At 37.7% G+C, this 21,448-nt stretch overlaps 1 protein-coding gene across 1 annotated transcript in view; it reads left to right on the top strand.

Annotated features, from left to right (window-relative positions):
• Positions 1–20,560, top strand: part of psme4b (proteasome activator subunit 4b) — a 37,788-nt gene extending 17,228 nt beyond the window's left edge. The window contains 32 exon segments of the mRNA XM_048171670.1: positions 571–669; positions 755–824; positions 906–973; positions 2,148–2,363; positions 2,491–2,648; positions 2,739–2,834; positions 3,465–3,520; positions 3,636–3,692; positions 3,809–3,864; positions 3,992–4,090; positions 4,178–4,240; positions 7,142–7,237; positions 7,320–7,451; positions 7,554–7,763; positions 9,235–9,371; positions 9,452–9,505; positions 9,602–9,731; positions 10,699–10,780; positions 10,925–11,078; positions 11,170–11,236; positions 11,329–11,454; positions 12,398–12,550; positions 12,651–12,755; positions 14,441–14,532; positions 14,636–14,767; positions 14,861–15,155; positions 15,272–15,400; positions 16,592–16,747; positions 16,848–17,010; positions 17,921–18,054; positions 18,171–18,309; positions 19,134–20,560. Coding sequence (XP_048027627.1) covers positions 571–669; positions 755–824; positions 906–973; positions 2,148–2,363; positions 2,491–2,648; positions 2,739–2,834; positions 3,465–3,520; positions 3,636–3,692; positions 3,809–3,864; positions 3,992–4,090; positions 4,178–4,240; positions 7,142–7,237; positions 7,320–7,451; positions 7,554–7,763; positions 9,235–9,371; positions 9,452–9,505; positions 9,602–9,731; positions 10,699–10,780; positions 10,925–11,078; positions 11,170–11,236; positions 11,329–11,454; positions 12,398–12,550; positions 12,651–12,755; positions 14,441–14,532; positions 14,636–14,767; positions 14,861–15,155; positions 15,272–15,400; positions 16,592–16,747; positions 16,848–17,010; positions 17,921–18,054; positions 18,171–18,305 — 3,720 coding nt within the window. The 3' untranslated portion in view covers positions 18,306–18,309; positions 19,134–20,560.
• The last annotated feature ends 888 nt before the right edge of the window (positions 20,561–21,448 follow it).

Here is a 21,448-nt window from a genome sequence, read left to right on the forward strand (position 1 = left end):
GGGGTCACTAAGTTGTTTTTTTTTTGTTTAAAGAAATTCTTTATTCAACTAGTGATAAATTAAATTGATCAAAAGTAACAGTAACATTTGTAATGTTGCAAAAGATTTCTATTTGTTCTATTGAACTTTTTATTCAAAAAAAAAAATTTTTTCCCAAAAATGTTAAGCAGCACAGCTGTTTTCAACATTGATAATAATGATAAATGTTTCTTGAGCACCAAATCAGAAAATTATATGATTTTTGAAGGATCATGTGACTGAAGACTGGAGTAATGATGCTGAAAATTTAGATTTCCCAATACAGAACTAAATTACCTTTCAAAATATATTAAAATAGTAAAGAATTATTTTAAAATGTAGTAATTTATAATATTGCTGTTTTTACTGTATGTTTGATCAAGTAAATGCAGCCTTGGTGAGCATAAGAAACTTTAAGGAAAACATTTTAAAAAATCTTACCAACCCCAAACCTTTTGAACAGTAGTGTTTTTTTGGGGGGTTTTTCATACCGTGGCACTGGAAATATTCATGCACATAAATAGACTTATATAAGGTGTTATCTGTCTATAGGTGGCTCTTGAGAAAGTCTTCAATTTTGCCACCACCAACATCTTTGAGACTCGTGTTGCAGGCAGGATGGTGGCAGATATGTGCAGAGCAGCTGCTAAGGTAATACTTCCCCTTTCTCCAATTTGTGCAGACAGATACACGACTGTGAGACTGCATTGATTGACTCTCCTCTGCTTTGTTTCAGTGTCACCCTGCTGAATCTCTCAGGCTGTTTGTACCACACTGCTGTAGCGCTATTACTCATCTAACTGCCAGTACGTACAAGAAAATAAATTACTGTTTGTCTCATCTTGAGTGTATGTCACCATCCTCACTTGAATTTTGGTGTGTTTCAGATGAAGATGTCTTAAATGAGGAAGAACTGGATAAAGAACTGCTCTGGAGCCTTCAACTGCTGTCTGAGGTGAAAACAACACTATATCATACTACACATAGAAGATCTTAAGCTGTGTTCTAAAATCATGATAGCTGCCTATCTAGGCAACATTTTTAGGCATCATAGCCTCTGTCCTGACTCTTAGGATGATTTAAACAGTAGGCGTTAATACTATATACCTTGTTAAAGGTGCCCTAGAACCAGTTTTTACAAGATGTAATATAAGTCTAAGGTGTCCCTTGAATGTGTCTGTGAAGTTTCAGCTCAAAATACCCCATAGATTTTTTTTTTTTTTTTTAATAAATTTTTTTAACTGCCTATTTTGGGGCATCATTAACTATGCACCGATTCAGGCTGCGGCCCCTTTAAATCGCGCGCTCCCGAGCTCTGACTATAATACAGTGCATTTACAAAGTTCACACAGCTATTATAACCCTCAAATGGATCTTTACAAGATGTTCGTCATGCATGCTGCATGCATGCGTCATGCATGCGTCAGATCATGCGAGTATAGTATTTATTTGGATGTTTACATTTGATTCGTTTGATAGTGCTCCGTGGCTAACGGCTAATGCTACTCTGTTGGAAAGATTTATAAAGAATGAAGTTGTGTTTATGCATTATACAGACTGCAAGTGTTTAAAAATGAAATTAGTGACGGCTCTTGTCTCCGTGAATACAGTAAGAAACGATGGTAACTTTAACCACATTTAAAGTACATTAGCAACATGCTAACGAAACATTTAGAAAGACAATTCACAAATATCACTAAAAATATCATGTAATCATGGATCATGTCTTATTATGTGTTATTATTGCTCCATCTGCCATTTTTCGCTATTGTAAAAATACGGCTTCCATTGTATTTTTGTCCATGTAAAAATACGTCAATGGGAACAAACGGTTACCAACATTCTTCAAAATATATTCTTTTATGTTCAGCAGAAGAAAGAATGTCATACAGCTTTGCCACAACATTAGGGTCAGTAAATGATGACAGAATATTAATTTTTGGGTGGTCTATCCCTTTAAATTAAATTCAACTAAACTGAAGTTTGTCTCACATGCACTTTCGATGGGAAGTATTAATGGAGCATAAATGGAGACAGTGCCTACAAAAAGTGCTTCAAATCAGTCACCTTACAAGACAGCCACTAGAAAATGATTGTTGTGTATCTCACAGTCTCTCACTGATCTTTAGGTGACTCGTGTGGATGGAGAAAAGCTCCTCCCATACCGCGCACAGCTGGTGCAGACTCTGCAGCTGACCCTGCGGTTGCGCTGTAAGCAGGGCTACACGCTGGCCTGCAACCTGCTGCACCATATCCTGCGTTCCACAGCGCTCACCTACCCCACAGACTACTGCAGTGTGCCTGGTGGCTTCAACAGACCCCTGCAAGAGTACTTGCCCATCAAGGTACTACAAATGTGTACAATATATGTGTAGACTTTTGATCACACAAGCCTTTTCTGTTTTCTCAAATGTATTGGATCATTGTTGATCCTATGAGTTTTCTCATCCTCCTTTCTTATTCTTTGCACAGGACTGGGGTCGTCCAGGGGACCTGTGGCACCTGGACATTCGCTGGCATGTTCCAAGCACAGAAGAGACGGCATTTGTGTTCTATGTTCTGGACCTGCTGCTGCAGCCCGAGCTCCAGCGCCTGCAGAGATACGCACAGGGAGAACAGGACATGAGCAGGTCAGAGGTCAAAAGTGCACTCTGTAATAATGGTAAAGAGAAAAAAAAAAAAAACGTAATTTATTATTCTTATTTCTGCTTTTTGAACAGAGATGATGTTCTTCAGAGTCTGTGTATAGTTCAGCACTGTTTGCTGGGTGCTGGCAGCATGCTGCCCCCTCTTGATGGAACCACAGTCAGCGGCCTGTAAGTCCTATAACCCACTGAGATATAGAACAATGTTCCCTCTAAACAGTGGATGTGCAAATAGATACACAGCACTGATTAAATCATGATTATTTAAAGTTTTGCATTTAATTGTTAAACGTATTTAAAATATATACCATTCAAAGGTTTAAAGTCAGTAAGGTAAAGAATATTGGTCAAAAGTGATAGACATTTAGAATGTTGCAAAAGATTTCTATGTCAGATAAATGTTGTTCTTTTGAACTTTAATTCATCAAAGAATCCTAAAAGAAAACATATATCATGGTTTCCACAAAAAAATTAAGCAGCACAACTGTTTTTAACATTGATAATAAGAAATGTTTCTTAAAGTTTTCTGAAGTATGTCACACTGAAGACTGGAGTAATGGTTTATTTACAGGAATAAATTACATTTTTAGATGCATTAAAATAAAAAAATCATTATTTTAAATTCTAATAATATTTCACAATATTACTGTTTGTGCTGTATTGTTGATAAAATAAATGCAGCCTTGGTGAGACTTTTCAAAAACATCTTTCCGACCCCAACTGTTAAAATGGTAGTACTTCAGTATGAATATAATTTTTATTTTTTATATATATATTTTTTTTTCGTTCTCTTCTTTGTAGTGTTCCCAGCATGGTTAGTTTGGAGGAAACAAAGCTGTACATTGGTGTTGACTATGGTAAGCCACAACTGGTTCATAGTGAAACTGCTTATGAAACCTGTTGTGTTTCGTGTTGTTGTGATGAATGTACAGTTAAGAGCGTCGCAGTAAGGCATTGCTGATATTTCTTCAGATAAGTCCAGAGAGAACTACCGTGAGGCCATCTGTAAAGTGATGAGACAGTTGCTTCGTGAGTGCTCCTCATTTACCACACCTATCTGCACACAAAACTCACTTAAACTACACCATAATTACCCATAATTCTTGAGACAGTCACCCCATGCATCTTCTAATTCTTTTTTGTAGATTACATTCTGGAGCGCTCAGAGGATGACACCAAATCCCTTTTCTCCATTATCAAGGTGAGCGCGGTAGATGTTTGAGCAAAATGAATAGATCATTGCTTATTAGGCTGTTAATTGTATCGGATCATATAGCATTTATTAGTCATTGAAGTTTCTGGGTTTAACACTTGTTTATCTCCCTTAGATCATCAGTGACTTAATGCACTTCAAAGGTTCCCACAAACACGAGTTTGACTCTCGTTGGAAGAGTTTTACCCTGGTGAAGAAGTCTATGGAGAATAGGGTGTGTAATTGGGCCTGAGAAATCTCCTGTGGCATTTTGTATTTGCAATTTATATAATTGTCTTATGAATCTTCTTATTCTCTCCAGCTTCATGGGAAGAAACAGCACATCCGAGCTCTTCTGATTGACAGAGTTCTTCTTCAGCATGAGGTAGGAGCCAATGCTAATAACCTGGCATAGGGAATTGACATATAATCAGGGTACCCGCCGGGTCTTAAAAGCATTGAAAAAGTCTTAAATTTGATAATCTAAAATTAAGGCCTTAATAGCCTTGAATTTGGTATACAAAGTCTTGGATTTCGTTACAAAGGTCTTATTTTTATTTTTTTTATTTTTTAACTTTTCCTAGGATTAAGTTCATACCGTAACAAAATGAACTGTTACTAGTGTAGGCTAATTAAAAATTCATGCAGCGTAATGTTGAGTGCACCTCGCGCTCCACGTCATAGCAGTAAGTGCGAAAGCTCGCGCACCCGTTACTATGGTTACTAGGCAAGTGAGGTAAATTACTAGAGATGAGCCGGATACTCGGCTGAAACGAGTATCCGGTACTGATAAAGCACTTCTGCCGAGTACGAGTATTATACGAGTAATACGAGTCAATATCTGTGCTCGGATTGAATGAAAATCATCATTGGGTTGCTGATTGTGTCAGCGTTCTGTGATAGTCTAGTCCAGTGGTCTCAAACTGCCGGCCCGCAACTGATCTCAAAAATAAAACATAATCCGGCCCGCTAAATTATTATTATTATTATAATTATTATTCTCTAGTACGCGTCACATACGCGGCCGCGCCGGTATTCTCCTTCTTTCCAATGCGCTTTCGCTCCCGTGGCGTCTGTCGTTGCTATGCAACCATCAGCCGCGCTCTCAACCGCGTCGCTTCTATTATGAGCGCGCTTGCCTAAATTACAGTAAAAGCACTCGACTTTAAGTCACGAGCGTCGTTTTAAATCACCGAAACGCGTCCGATGCTACCATGTCAAGAAACAGAAGAGTGTACAAATGTATTCAAGGGTTGTATTTGTTCTGTACAGTGTTGTTCAGTGCAAGATTTTAATTTTATTTAAGCTAGCATGAAGTAAAGGAAAACAGCCTACTTTCACTAAATATTAAAAACTAATAACAATGAGAGATTTTTATTTTTTGGCAAAATAAAGTTGATATATATAGCTTCAGTTTTTTGTTTATTTCTGACCCCTCCATGGCATCTATGAGTGTTGCTGGTTTTGTTCCTAAATTACTATTTTTTTTATTCCATGCACCTTGTTGGATGTGAGAAGTTGCACCAGACTATTGCAATTAATAGTATTATATTAGTAGTATTATATTAGTATATTAGTAGTATAACATCAATTACATTAGTAGTATTAAATCAATTACATCATAGTATTAGCCTATATAATTATATTACACTCTGTAACAATGAGAGAGACACTGCTGTTTACATTTAGTAGGCCTATGGTAAATAAAATATTTATAGTATAGGTATAAAAATATATGCCGAATTAATTATTTTCTAGGGTTCAAAATTTATACAGATTTGACATTTTCCCCTCATACTTCTGTCAGAATGGGTACGAAGTTGGCATTGAATTTCATTTAAAATGGTATTAAAAAGGTCTTAAAAAGCCTTGAATTTCATTTGGAGGATCCTGGGGGTACCCTGTATAATAGTAGGGCTGTCACAATATTACATTTTCACTGCACTATTATCGTGGCCAAAAGATTTCACAAGAACAATATTATGGTGATATCTAAAAAAAAAAATTGAAGTAAAAAAAAAAAGAAACAAATTCATTTTTAACTATCTTGTGTTTGCGGCTGTTTGGCCAGTGGACCAACATTTTGAATCACTGCACCATTGTATTCTTTTATGACGGGTGGCAAGCAACATTAATGTGCAGTATTGCCACTTTTTTGTGTTGGAGTGACTATCATATAGTTACTACTGGCGCTGGATCATGTACGAATTGGTACTATGTGTAGCTTTAAAGGTGCCCTAGAATCAGAATTTGAATTTACCTCGGCATAGTTGAATAACAAGAGTTCAGTACATGGAAAAGACATACATTGAGTTTCAAACCCCATTGTTTCCTCCTCCTTATGTAAATCTCATTTGTTTAAAAGACTTCCGGAAAACACTCGGATCTCAACATAACACCGACTGTTACGTAACAGTCGGGATCATTAATATGTATGACCCCAATATTTGCATAATGCCAGCCCATTCGACGCATTAGACAAGGAAAGGCAGTATTAACGGCTGGATCTGTGCACAGACAAGGTAAGCAAGCAAGAACAACAGCGAAAAATGGCAGATGGAGCAATAATAACTGACATGATCCATGATATCATGATTTTTTAGTGATATTTGTAAATTGTCTTTCTAAATGTTTCATTAGCATGTTGCTAATATACTGTTAAATGTGGTTAAAGTTACCATAGTTTCTTACTGTATTCACGGAGACGAGAGTCGTTGCTATTTTCATTTTTAAACACGTGCAGTCTGTATAATGCATAAACACAACTTCATTCTTTATAAATCTCTCCAACAGTGTGTAATGTTAGCTTTAGCCACAGAGCATAGCCTCAAACTCACACAGAATCAAACGTAACCATCTAAATAAATACTTTACTCACATAATTCGAAGCATGCATACAGCATGCATGACGAACATCTTGTAAAGATCCATTTGAGGGTTATATTAGCTGTGTGAACTTTGTTTATGCGATGTGTATATATAGTCGAGAGCTCGTGGGGCAGAGGGAGCGCATCTCTTAAAGGGGCCGTGCTGAAAAAATCAGTGCATAGTTAATGATGCCCCAAAATAGGCAGATAAAAAAATTAATAAAAAAAAATCTATGGGGTATTTTGAGCTGAAACTTCACAGACACATTCAGGGGACACCTAGGACTTATATTACATCTTGTAAAAAAACAATCTAGGGCACCTTTAACATGATAGATTATTATGATCGTCAATACTAGTATATTGCAACTCACCTAGTTGGAAGTTTAATTTTTTTTTTTCTTGCTCTCCACTTTTAGATGCGAAAGTTGTTGGTCGAGGGGTGTGAATACAAGACTGTTCATCAGGACCTGTTGAGGGACCTTTTGCGTCTTTCCACCAGCACCTACAGCCAGGTCTTGATTCCACATCCACCAAATTTTACCCTTTATTTTATATGTATTTCTGAACATCTTTTTTTTTTTTTTGGCCCTTCAGGTCCGTAGCAAGGCCCAAAATGTGTTGTTCACAGCTTTGGGCACCTATAACTTCTGCTGCAGAGACATTACTCCTCGTGTCCTGGAGCTACTGGAGCCTACACGAACTGATGTCACCCAACAGCAGTTCAAGGTCTACAATCTATAATTTTCACTTTCTAGAATTAGCACCTGCTTCATTTGTTAATTTATTTTATTGACTTGAAACCATTGTTTTTATCTCATTGTGCTGTAGGGGGCACTGTACTGCTTGCTTGGAAACCATTGTGGAGTGTGCCTTGCTAACTTACATGACTGGGACTGCATCGCTCAGACATGGCCGGCCATAGTGCGCTCAGGCCTCAGCTCAGCTATGTCCCTAGAGAAGCCATCCATCGTCAGACTCTTCGATGACCTCGCAGACAAAGTCCACCGGCAGTACGAAACCATCGGCATCGATTTTACTGTAAGCAGCATCACCTGTTTTTGTACATTTTGTACATTTTTGTACTTCAGCGTGTCATTCAGACTCTTAAGGACCCGATATACTTACGGGCAAAGTTCTTTTTCTTTCTTTGTTTATGGGTAAAATGAAGTTCGATATACATGAGCAGCGATATACTGTTATCAAACATCTGACGGCACTCACATTGCTGAAAGCAGCGTTTAGATGAATATGTAAATATGTGCTGCAAGCTTTCCTCTCAGTAATAAAACAAACGCAACAAAAATGATAAAACAGCAAGCATTTTTTATAGAAAGCCTCAGCGCGCACACCTATTATATTATCGTTACGGACCAAGGGTAGTACAAAGGTATTTTGTGGCAGGAGCGAACTTTTCGCTTTGGCAAGCTGTTTCGAACTCCCAAAATGAACACAAAACGAACGAACTTCGTTTTGGTCTGATTTTGTTCGAAATGTCGTTAAGTCAGTTAAAGGGATAGTTCACCCAAAAATGAAAATTTGATGTTTATCTGCTTACCCCCAGCGCATCCAAGATGTAGGTGACTTTGTTTCTTCAGTAGAACACAAATGATGATTTTTAACTGCAACCGTTGCCGTCTGTCAGTCAAATAATGCTAGTGGATGGGAACTTCTACTATAAGAGTAAATAAAACTTGCATAGACAAATCCAAATTAAACCCTGCGGCTCGTGACGACACATTGATGTCCTAAGACACGAAACGATCGGTTTGTGTGATAAACCGAACAGTATTTCTATCATTTTTTAACTCTAATACACCACTATGTCCAACCGCGTTCAGCATTCGCTTAGTGATGTCTGATCGCGCTCTGACAGCGGCAGTGATGTCTCGCTCTCATTGAAGTATATGCGCGAGACATCACTGCCGCTGTCAGAGCGCGATCAGACATCACTAAGCGAATGCTGAACGCGGTTGGACATAGTGGTGTATTAGAGTTAAAAAATTATATAAATACTGTTCGATTTATCGCACAAACCGATCGTTTCATGTCTTAGGACATCAGTGTGTCGCATTATTTGACTGACAGACGGCAACGGTTGTGTTCTACTGAAGAAACAAAGTCACCTACATCTTGGATGCGCTGGGGGTAAGCAGATAAACATCAAATTTTCATTTTTGGGTGAACTATCCCTTTAATTCTTCGATTTCACCTTTCAGATGCAGTCATATTTACTGTTCAAAATCTAATTATTTCTATAGAAATCCATGTGATCTGGAATTTCGCTTAAGTGGGAAAAGATTTCCCCATGCAGGTTTCACAAAGGGTTCAAGTTGGTCAACAAATTTGCTATGCTGATAATCTGCTAGGTATAAAAGTGATTTCTGTGTGTGCTGTGCTTCATACATCGCAACACCTTTGACAATTAACAATGGAACTTTTTGATGTGTATGGTGTAAAACTACAGCAATGTTGTTTCGTAAGACTCGCGTTTCCCTGGATGAATCTGTAGGTACCTGAGAGTGCGGTTCTTCTAGGCCGGTGCATCACCGATTCAAGCCAACCCATTCCACACTTGGGCACTCCCACAGACCAGGAACTGGAGCAAGGGCTGGCACTTCAACAAGACAAAAACCAGGATGCTGAGCAGTAAGTGCTACACACATACAGACTTACATTTACTACTCATTTAACATGGTGTGGTAAATCTTTGCTGTTCCCTCTTCCAGAAAGTATGAAAAGCTTGTGAGAGATCTGTTGGAATGTCTGAATGACAGGGATTTGTAAGTATTAAATGTTTAAAAGTGCTACATTGTTTTTACAAAACTGGACACATAAAAACTTCACTCATTTGTGAATGTCATTTTATGTGTCATCAGGCCTTGGAAGTTTGAGCACATTGCTATTGGCTTCCTGTCTCTACTGCTAAGAGATGACTATCCTCTCCCAGCTCCTGCGGTGCTCTTCTTTGTACAGAGCCTCAACCATGATGCACTTGTTGTTCGCAAGGTTGGTAGAATGCTGTTATTTTGTTAATTTATATTCAATTCATATATATCAGTGGTTTATCTATTCCTGTAGCATTAGCTCCAACCTGTTCCAACATATACTACCGTTCAAAGGTTTGGGGTCAGAAAGATTAAAAAAAAAAAAAAAAAAAATGCTCTTATGATCACTACAGCTGCATTTATTTGATCAAAATACAGTAAAAACCAAAAATATTGTGAAATAATACTATAATTCAAACTAACTGTTTTATATTTAAATCACCACCTTGAAATTATAAGGTAATATCTGCATTCTGAGCAGTTTTGAGATATTGAGCTTAATTTTTTTTACTCCTTTATGGATAGACCCCTTTTGTTTTCTAAAAAAAAAAGTCCCAAAATGTACACAACTTAAAAGAAAAATCACATAATGTAAATAAGTTGTCACAGAATAAGAATAGGTGAATTTTCTGGAGTATTGGCTTCTGAAAATTCAGCTTTGCCATCACAGTAATAGTCTTCAGTGTCACATGATCCTTTAGAAATCATTCTAAGGGACTGTTTACATGACACGAAACTTGTGTGTTTTGGGGGCCTGAAAATGCGAACTTTTGAAAATGGGTTTCAAAGTGCAATTTTTGAAAATGATTCTGTTATCGTCTCCGTGTAAATTACAAAAACGTGAATTTGTGAAAACGGTGACGTCATGCGTATTATGTGTTCAGTGTATAAACGTGTAGTGTTTGTTTACAAAGTGATATCGCCAACTACTGGCAACTACAGCATTTTTAGTCGTTTTTTGGACGACTAAATGTCTTTACTGTCACTTTTGATCAATTTAATGGATCTTTCTGAATAAAATTATTAATTTAAAAAATACTTAAATACCCAAACTTTTGAATGGTAGTGTATGGTACTCTATTATATATTTAAAACCATTGTGTAATGTTTATATTAATTGGTTTTGCTTCCAATGCTTGCTGATATAGATGGCGATTGCCGCTATGGCAGGCATACTGAAACAGCTGAAGAGACCACGCAAGAAAGTACCTGTTAGTCCTTGTGATATAAGTGAGTAAACATCCCTGTGAAAACAAATAAATAGTACAATTAAATGAGGAGATGATTAAATTACAATTCACATCCATCTGTTGGTCCATCTGCAAGGTTTCAGTATCTGTGGAAGGAGCTAATTACACATGTGGTGCTTTGCAGGTGGGGTAACCGAGCCGGAGGGGCTGGTGGCAGGAGACAGGCTGGGGAACGACTGGCTTCAGTACCACAATGACAGCCTGCCGAAAACCCAGCAGGACTGGGACAATTTCTGCTTTGTAGAAAAGACACACTGGGGCTACTACTGCTGGCCAAAGTAAACCCTGTCAGCCTCTGATCACTGTATGATTCACTCTAAATCTGTGCTTCCAGCCTTTTTTCCTCACTCTCTGTTTCTTTGCTCATAGGAAGTTGATGGTATATGCCCCAGCAGCAGAGCAGCCCAAAGATCTTGCAGCTGAGAACATGAGTGAGGTATACATGGACAGATCTCAACCGTACTTCACTAAATTTTGTTTTACTGCCGAACTTGTAACCATGTATACTAAACATTCATTTCCTAACAGAGGGAACGCATCATCTATGACCATTTCACAGACCCCATGTTCATCAAACAGCTCATTGAGTTCCTGTCCCTTGAGGACCGAAAGGGCAAAGACAAGTTCAATCCTCGTCGCTTCTGTCTCTTCAAGGTACCAGCATCCTAAGACAATAATCATGATAGTGGAAATAAAAGTACAGTTTAGCACTTGGTTAGAAATCAACAAAATAGTTTAAATTACAATGAAACTGAGACAATTTTGTTATATTAAATAGTAAAATATAATCTAACCTGCAAATATTTTTCTCTCAATTTTGCATTGATTTTGCTCCTTCATTCAATCAATTTTCTTTACTTATTGATGTGCATTCATTCATATTTCCTACAGTTCAGGTCATTTTACTGTGTAAACTCTGCAATCCGTGTGGTCAGAGATGTGAAGCGAACACCATGAGATGGATTTAAAAAATGCATATTCACTTTCTCTTTTACATGTTTCATTCACAACCCAATAATTATATCATGATACATTGCAATGTGTTGTGCAATGTTTTTTGCATTGTGATGTGTTTCATACCCGGCTCTAATTAAAATATGTTCAATGGCCTTGATGTAAGCTGTAGAAGTATTTTTAGATGTGCCTGTACATCCTGTTAACAAGCCACTGTTTGTCCTGGACATTTGCTTACAGTGTCCTCTGCACTAGAGTGCATACATAAGCACATTAAGATAGTTGAAAGGATATGTCCAATCCCCACATAATTCCCCTGGCTTCTATTTTTGGGTTCTCAGCAAAGAGAAAACATTTAAAATTGAGCATTTATTGGATCGTTATCATCCTGTTTATGCTCACTGATTTCAGCAGTTTTGTTGCAGTTTCCCCTGCTGTAATTCCCAAACCGAGAGATCGCACAGAATGTTGAGGACGCATTTAGTAAATGATTTGTAGAGAGCAGTAAATACAATTGTGCTCCCAGCCACATCTACCTTTGCAAATCTCTGCATTTTAACCAGCTCATAAACCTGCCTCTCTCACCTGCTGTACGAATTATTACAAAATACAGATGGCTTGCTTTCTCATTCAACGCCCACAGGGACTTTTCCGGAACTACAGTGATGCCTTCCTGCCTGTTCTAAAGCCTCATATGGAGCGGCTGGCAAATGACTCTCATGAGAGCACCCAGCGCTGTGTGGCTGAGATCATTGCAGGCCTGGTTAGAGGCAGCAAGCACTGGAGCTTTGGGAAGGTGAGCCCCGCTGCAAGTACGAGGGATACGCTAAAATTAGGGAGCCACTGAGATGTTTTGCCACATTCATGTTTGAAACCCCTCTCTCTCACACACACAGGTGGAGGCATTATGGAAATTCCTGATTCCTTTGATGCGAACAGCACTGTCCAATATTACTGTTGAGACCTATGCTGACTGGGGTACCTGTGTGGCAACTGCCTGCGTATGTGTCACAGATCTTTACTATCTCTATCTATCTATCTATCTATCTATCTATCTATATATATATATATATATATATATATATATATATATATATATATATATATATATATATATATATATATGTGCTGTCAAATGATTAATCGTGATTAATCACGTCCAAAATAAAAAAACAGTTGTGTGTGTACTGTGTATGTTTATTGTGTGTATATATATATATATATATATATATATATATATATATATATATATATATATATATATATATATATATATATATATATATATATATATACACACGCATGTATGTATTTAACAAAAATATATTATTATATATAAAAATATTTATTTATATATAATTTTAATTATATATATATAATATACATGTACATGTATAAATATTTATTACATAAATTCATGTAAAATGTGTGTATTTACATATACATTCATGTATGTGTGTATTTATATATACACATAACAAATATACAGAGTACATGAACATTTTGTAAACAAACTTATTTTGGATACGATAAATCATTTGACAGCACTTACATATTTATTTTTATTTTTATATATGCGCAAACATTAAGCAGCACAACTGTTTTCACCATTGATAATAAGAAATGTTTCTTTAACACCAAATCAGCATTTTAAAATGATTTCTGAAGGATCATGTGACACTAAAGACTGGAGTAATGGCTGCTGAAAATTCAGCCTTGCCATTATTTGAATAAACAGAAATGTAAAATACACTAAAATAAAAAAAATATGCTGTTTTTACTGTATTTTTGATCAAATAAATGCAGCCTTGGTGAACATATATACTGTATATACCATAATTTATGTGACCCTTTAAAGGGTTAGTTCACCCAAAAATGAAAATTCTGTCATTTATTACTCACCCTCATGTCGTTCTACACCCGTAAGACCTTCGTTAATCTTTGGAACACACATTAAGATATTTTTGTTGAAATCCGATGGCTCTGTGAGGCCTGCATAGGGAGCAATGACATTTCCTCTCTCAAGATCCATTAATGTACTAAAAGCATATTTAAATCAGTTCATGTGAGTACATTGGTTCAATATTAATATTATAAAGCGACGAGAATATTTTTGGTGCGCCAAAAAAAAACAAAAAAAAAAAAACACTTATATAGTGATGGCCGATTTCAAAACGCACCTTCAGGAAGCTTCGGAGCGTTATGAATCAGCATGTCGAGTCTGCGGTTCGAAGCGCCAAAGTCATGTGATTTCAGCAGTTTGGCATTTTGACACGCGAATGACATCCGAATCATGATTCGACACGGAAGAATCATAACACTCCGAAGCTTCCTGAAGCAGTGTTTTGAAATCGGCCATCACTAAATAAGTCGTTATTTTGTTTTTTTGCACCAAATATATTCTCGTCGCTTTATAATATTATTGAACCACTGTACTCACATGAACTGATTTAAATATGTTTTTAGTACATTAATGGATCTTGAGAGAGGAACTGTCATTGCTGGCTATGGAGGCCTCACTGAGCCATCGGATTTCAACAAAAATATCTTAATTACGGGTCTTACAGGTGTGGAACGGAATGAGGGTGAGTAATAAATGACATTATTTTCATTTTTGGGTGAACTAACCCTTTAATTTCTATAGAAGCTATGAGAACAACTAACTGTTGGTGTTTGATGTTTTCAGGAGAGCCGAGATCCACGAAAGCTCTACTGGCTTCTCGAGATGCTGATGGAGTGTCCTCTCAGTGGGGAAGGTGGATCGTTTGTAGATGCCTGGTAAGTGTATATTGTGTTTAGGTTCATGGGCCAATTTTGACATCATTAAGGCTTTAAATGCATACCTGATATTTACCCTGATGGTCTCTATCTCTCTTTGTAGCCACCTGTATGTTCTGCAGGGTGGTCTGGCACAGCAGGAGTGGAGGGTCCCAGAGCTGCTACACAGATTGCTGAGTTACCTGGAGCCCAAACTCACTCAGGTTTATAAGAATGTGAGAGAGCGCATCGGCAGGTATGTCTGCGTTTGAGCTCAGAGCGGTCACTGTAGTCTAAAAATACACTGGCAGTTCCACTGATTCTGTCGTCATGATTTCTTCACTTGCAGCGTGCTGACGTACATTTTCATGATTGATGTCACACTGCCGTACACTCAGCCTACCAAGTCCCCACACATTGCTGAGTTTACCGAAAGGATCTTGTCTCAGCTGAAGCCCCTGATTGAGGGGGACGAGGAGATCCAGAACCACGTGGTGGAAGAGAACGGAGTGGGAGAGCAGGACGAGAGGACACAGGCCATTAGACTCCTCAAAACGGTTCTGAAGTGGCTGATGGCCAGTGCGGGGCGCTCCTTCTCTACTCCAGTACCTCAGCAACTACAGCTGCTGCCTCTGCTTTTTAAGGTTTCAGATACTCTCTCTATATCTCTATCTTATTGTGTGCTCTTTGTATCTCATCTTTTATCCATTTGTGTGGAGTGCTCTTAAGTGGATTGCTGACTTTTTCTCTCCATCTACAGATTGCTCCCGTAGAAAATGATGACAGCTATGATGAGCTGAAGAGAGATGCAAAGACGTGTCTGTCCCTCATGTCTCAGGGTCTCCTCTATCCTGAGCAGATCCCTCTGGTTCTGGCGGTGCTACATGAGGTGAGGCCTCAGCGATGCTAGACACAACCCCACATAACAGGACGTCAGTTTGAAGGCTGAATTTGACTCATTTTTCATCAGAATCGACGTCACGTAACCATGTCAATCGGAATGAATTACATAATTAAGACCCAAAATAGATATTAAGTCTGCTTTTTTTAAAGGGGTGGTTGATTTCACTTTTGAATTTTAGTTAGTGTGTAATGTTGCTTTTAGAGCATAAACAACATCTGCAAAGTTACAACGCTCAAAGTTCAATGCAAAGGGAGATATTTTCTTTTAACGAATTCTGTTTTACTATAAGAGTGTTGTTGCCATGCCGTTATTTTACGCCAGACTGCTTCACAAACAAGGGTCAATTCAACGCTAGATTTGCACAAAAGATTAACATGACAGCACATGCTAGTCGATTAGTTGAATCAACTCGGAATCAGCAGCTCATTTGCATTTAAAGGGACACATAAAACGGCGCATTTTTGCTCATACTCAAATAGGGGCAAATTTGACAAGAAAATGATGATAAATGATCTGTGGGGTATTTTGAGCTGAAACTTAAAAATGGTTGTCAGTAATTGAACTAAAACTATTAAAAATGGTTGTCAGTAATTGAAATAAAAATGGTTGTCAGTAATTGAAATAAACTGAAAATAAAATAAATATTTGATAAAAATCCTAAAAAGACCTAAATGAAATTTAGAAAAATTGCCTTATAAACTGGTTGCAGTTTAAGTAACTACTAAAATTACTGAAACTGAAGTAAAACTGAAGTAAAACTGAAGTAAAAAATTAAAACTATATAAAAATGTTAAACTAATAAAAATGACAAATGCACATTTACTACAATTACACTAAAATGAAAACTGAAAATATGAAAAAAGCTAATTAACAATATTAATAAATATAATTTTAATATGTACATAATACAAAAATAACAGTGGTTATGTTAATAATTTATAATTTGCAATGAAAAAAAATTAATTCAATACATTTTAATAAGAAAACATAAAATGCTCTCAGACTTTTGAAAAACCCTATAATAATGACAATAAAAAGAATAAGATTTTATTATTATATAATTTATTTATAAATGTATTTATTTAAAAAAATAGTTACTTACCAATCAACCAATATCACCCAGTCCTAGTGAAAACTGTTTGCTGTGGAATCATAAGATTCTTGTTACATTTTCAGATCGCTGGCAGCAGCTCTTGGCATGCACGATTCTCGGTGCTAACGTACCTCCAGATTATGGTGTTCTATAACCTGTTCACCATACTGAGCACAGAGCAGGCTGTTCAAGACGTAAGAGCACTGGTCATCAGGCTACTGGAGGATGAGCAGCTGGAGGTACCTTCTGGGCAACGCTGGCATGCTGGCATCATCATTTATTCAGTTTTATGCACCCTAGTTCATTAAACCTTCATCTCTTTGCATCTCTGTGCCTTAGGTGAGAGAGATGGCTGCCACCACTCTCAGCGGCTTCTTGCAGTGTAACTTCTTGGCAATGGATGCCTCCATGCAGACTCACTTTGAGGCCCTATGCAAAACCAGATTGCCCAAAAAGAGGAAAAGAGACTTGGGCTCTGTGATGGACACCATTCCTTCAGTTGGTATGATCCTGCTTTAATCACATGCAAGGCTGTAACTGCTGTGTTTGTGTCATTAGCTTTTATAACCACAGTATTTAAGAGCCAAAATCGTTTAAGTACGATCTGAGTCCAGTCCCATTCCCTGTCTTATCCTGTCACAAAAAGGCACGAAAGCCTGTAAATAAAACAATAATTATTAAATGTTATAATTTATGTACATGTTTATGTAAAAAATATTTTGTAACAATGTAATACTATACTGTCTATACTATACGATATACTATGACACTATGATGCTGACACTTTTGATCAATTTAATGTGTCCTTCTCCAAAAAAAAAAAAAAGAAAACAAAACTTACTGTGCCCAAACTTTTACACAGTAGTGTATAGAAGCTTGTTTCCATCACCGAATAAAAAATAAAAAAAGGTAGTTGCAACTTAATCACAATTCTGATTTTTTTTCTCTCGCAATTGCTTTTGATCGGAATTGTGAGATTTTACTTTTTTTCAGAATTGTTTATATCTCGCAATACTGACATTATAACATGCAATTGTGACTTTATATCACACAATTCTGACTTTATAACTCGCATTTGCGACTTTATATCTTTTTAAATAAAAGTTAGAATTGTGAGATGAAAATGTTTTTTTTTTCAGGTCAGAAACAAGCTTCCATAATAGCGTATATTCAATATCTATTTTCTGAAAATAAGTTTTATCTTATGCAGTTTTGATATTCTGATGTATTTTTCTTGTTTTAATGATATTTATATATTTTATTAAAAGCACAAAAAAAAAATTATTATTAAAAAAAAAACTATACAATATGCATTTTTAATTTACAGGGACATTTAAAAACGCATTTAGAAAAAAGATAGATATTTTTGCTGTATGTTTTGCTGTACTTGATCCACGTTCATCTATCCTCAGATCTGGTGCGGCGTCACGCGGGAGTGCTGGGACTCAGCGCTTGCATCTTATCCAGCCCGTATGATGTCCCGACCTGGATGCCTCAGCTCCTCATGGACCTCAGTGCACACCTCAACGACACGCAGCCTATCGAGGTACACGGCTCGTCACCACAAACACAATTGCTTTCCATGTCCCTTCTGTGCGCTTCGCTCTTAGGGCCCATTAAATGTAACAAAAATCAATACAAGCCTCTCTCTGTCTGATTTAGATGACGGTGAAAAAGACTCTGTCTAATTTCCGCCGTACTCATCATGACAACTGGCTGGAGCACAAGCAGCAGTTCACGGACGACCAGCTCGTGGTGCTCACAGACCTTCTCGTGTCACCCTGCTACTATGCATAGACTGGTATGTTACAAAGACGCTTATTTAAGCAAACTGCCTGCCTAGGAAGTTAATCCTGTGAATCCAATAAATAATGTCTATTTTGGCAGCTCATTAGGTTTTAAAATATAGCCATACTGATTTTGACTATGTTCTGTTGCCAAAGTCTATAAAAGGCTTAAAGGGTTAGTTCATGCAAAAAAGAAAATTCTTCATTAATTACTCACCCTCAGATCGTTCCACATCCGTAAGACCTTCGTTCATCTTCGGAACACAAATTAAGGTATTTTTGAAGTCTAAGGACGCGTTTTTGCTTTGAGACGCGAGCAGTAGAATGGGGAAACAAATGTAAGGTCTTGAGACGCATTTTTTTAAAAGTTGAACTGATTTTAACTTGAGCGCCGTGTTTTTAGAACGTCGTGTAATGCGCGAGACGCTGCAAAAGACGCGAGCGCAACGGTTTTGCACGTCCGTCTAGCGCGTTTACATAGAAAAACAATGGAAAAGAAGCGCTTTGGAATGGAAAAACACGTTCTGTGTGAACGCCCTTAATATCGCTTCCGGGTTCTACGTCAGAATGCCGGCTTATTATTGTCTGGCTCTTGCGTCAGCATCGCAGGTATGCATCATCCTGCTCATGTGAACATCTCCGGCCAATACCAAGACGGCGATCTGACGTAGCTCGTGGATTTCATCAAAAATATCTTAATTTGTGTTCAGAAGATGAACGAAGGTCTTGCGGGTGTGGAATGACATGAGGGTGAGCAATTATTTACAGAATTTTTGGGTGAACTAACCCTTTAATTACATGATTGTGACGTGATGATATTTTATACATCTCGTTTCAGGTTGACAGAGTTTCTGCAGGTTTTAGTTATTTCTTTGTTTACTTTATATTCAAGTAAAATATCTTCTGCATTCATGAGGGTGTGACGGGAGGACACAGACGCTCAGGATCTCAACATCTACAGCAGAACAGACCCAGGAGCCCACTAAACCATGATGAGAGGAGGGCAGAGGAGGCACGTATAGGCATGAAGGAGTCGTATGGAGTACACACACGAAGCGAGCGTTTTAATGACTTAGGAATATACTCTGTACGTACTGTTTGTATGTATATATCTAGCCCATATTTTTGCATTTCAACTATACTTAATATTTAAGGTTTACCAGCGCAGGGATGTACGGCCTGCAGACTGTAATATTATTGTACAGATAGAATTTTTTTTTTTTCCCTCTCTAATCCTATGTTGACATTAACTGCGTGATGAAGGACAGAATGCCTATGGGTTGCCCCATAAATCCAACTCCAAAGCCCCCGTCATGTTCTTTTGACTAGAGGTTCTCAGCGATCTGAGCATGTTAAGATAGTTCAGCGACTGAATCCATTGTTTAGAATTGTCACTGCATTTCACTGGAATATTTTTCATCTTTTAGCATTTTGTTGTCTTTAAACATTTTACAGCTAGCAGCATGTGATTCTTGGTTGAGTGATATAGAGACGGCCTCTTTTCGACTTGCGGCATGCGCCTCTTTGGAAAAATGTTAGCTATGGTTGCTCTACGCTAGACTGGCATCAGTAAGTCGATGAAGAATATGTTCGGGCTGAGCCCTCCTATTTTTTATCATCACATGAGGACGCAAGTCTGAGTACTGTGACGTTATTGTGGTATGTGCGTCGGAAGGTTGCTGTGACATTGTCCTGTAGCTCTCTGCTCACTTGCCATTGTAACAGGGTATTGTTTTTTGTCCTGTGTGTTGGTGTATTTGTGTATGTATTCATCTATGTATTGTACATATGCATTTATCTATGCATAAACCACTGACGCGTCTTCTAGCGAGAACAGCCTGACCAGATCTAGTGTGAGAATTGTGCGAGTTTGTGGAAGGCAGCGTATGCATATGCATGTCGGTTTGAGTGTGCATGTTTGTAGTTTGACTGAATTATGGCTGGGTGGATCATGTTTTGAGCCATTTTTTATTGGCAAGTGACAGAATCCAGGATTGTTTTTGTTGTTCTGTCACAATTTACTCCAGCCTCAGCCTTTAGATTATTCTCTGAATCACACACAGCGCCAGGAAGGGCTTCAGGTTCTACCATGGTTAGTTCTGTTTTACATTCGGGAGTGTACATAACAGAAACATTATTTAGCTTAGTGCCAAAACTGCAGTGATTTTTCTCTATTTTTTTAGATGTTTGCTTTGTTTTACTCTCAAGGCCAATACATGTATTATTGTTTTTAACAAATTAAAAATGCAAACTTTGTTTTCCCCACAATGTTGCCATTTTCTTTTCTTTTTTTTTATCTCAATAAATGTCTAAGTACGTAATAAAGGTGCAGTGTGTAAAATGTGGGAGGAACTATCGACAGAAATGCAATATAATAGACTTAACTATGTTTTCAGTGGTGTATAAAGACCTTACATAATGAACCGTTATATTTTTATTACCTTAGAAAGAGCCATTTCTATTTCATACACCGCGGGTCCCCCCTCCATGTCAAGTCGCCATTATGCGCCGGCATGTTTCTACAGTAACCCTAAACGGACAAACTACTCTGCAGTTCGTGTTTCGTCACTATGTTCGCTTGTGTTTTTAAAGGCAGCTTGCATCGTCACTACGTTGAATACACACAAAGTAGTAGTAGTAGCAAAGTCCCTTTTAAGACAAGTCATTTCACTCGGCGGCCATCTTTGAAACGCCTCTCGGGCATCCTGGGCATCATGCAATCTGTTTGAATGGGGAAACATCAAATTCTCCAAAACTGTTCGCCAACCTTATGATTAAATTTCATATTTGATATCACCAATGAAATCTAACAACAACCAGCTCATAAATTTAGTTTCTAAACGCTTGAATCATGACAAAAAAACTATTTTTCAGGCTGGATCAAGCTAATGTGCATGCGCAGACCTAAATGCGCGTCTCTTCGGAGACTTCGTCTGACTGTTTCTATAGAAACCGGTGATTCTAATGGCCGCTGAAGTGACGCGATGACTTTACCAGTCGGCGATTGGCTCTTATTTAGAAGGCGGGACTTATTCCGCCATATTGCGCGTTACACTTTATCCCATTCAAACAATATGAGTGACAAGTCTTGTGTTATTCTATAGTCTTTGGTAGTTGCAAAGTCCCTTTAAGACAAGTCATTTCACTCGGCGG

Source organism: Megalobrama amblycephala, linkage group LG20, assembly GCF_018812025.1.
Source record: "Megalobrama amblycephala isolate DHTTF-2021 linkage group LG20, ASM1881202v1, whole genome shotgun sequence".
Lineage (NCBI taxonomy): Eukaryota > Metazoa > Chordata > Actinopteri > Cypriniformes > Xenocyprididae > Megalobrama > Megalobrama amblycephala.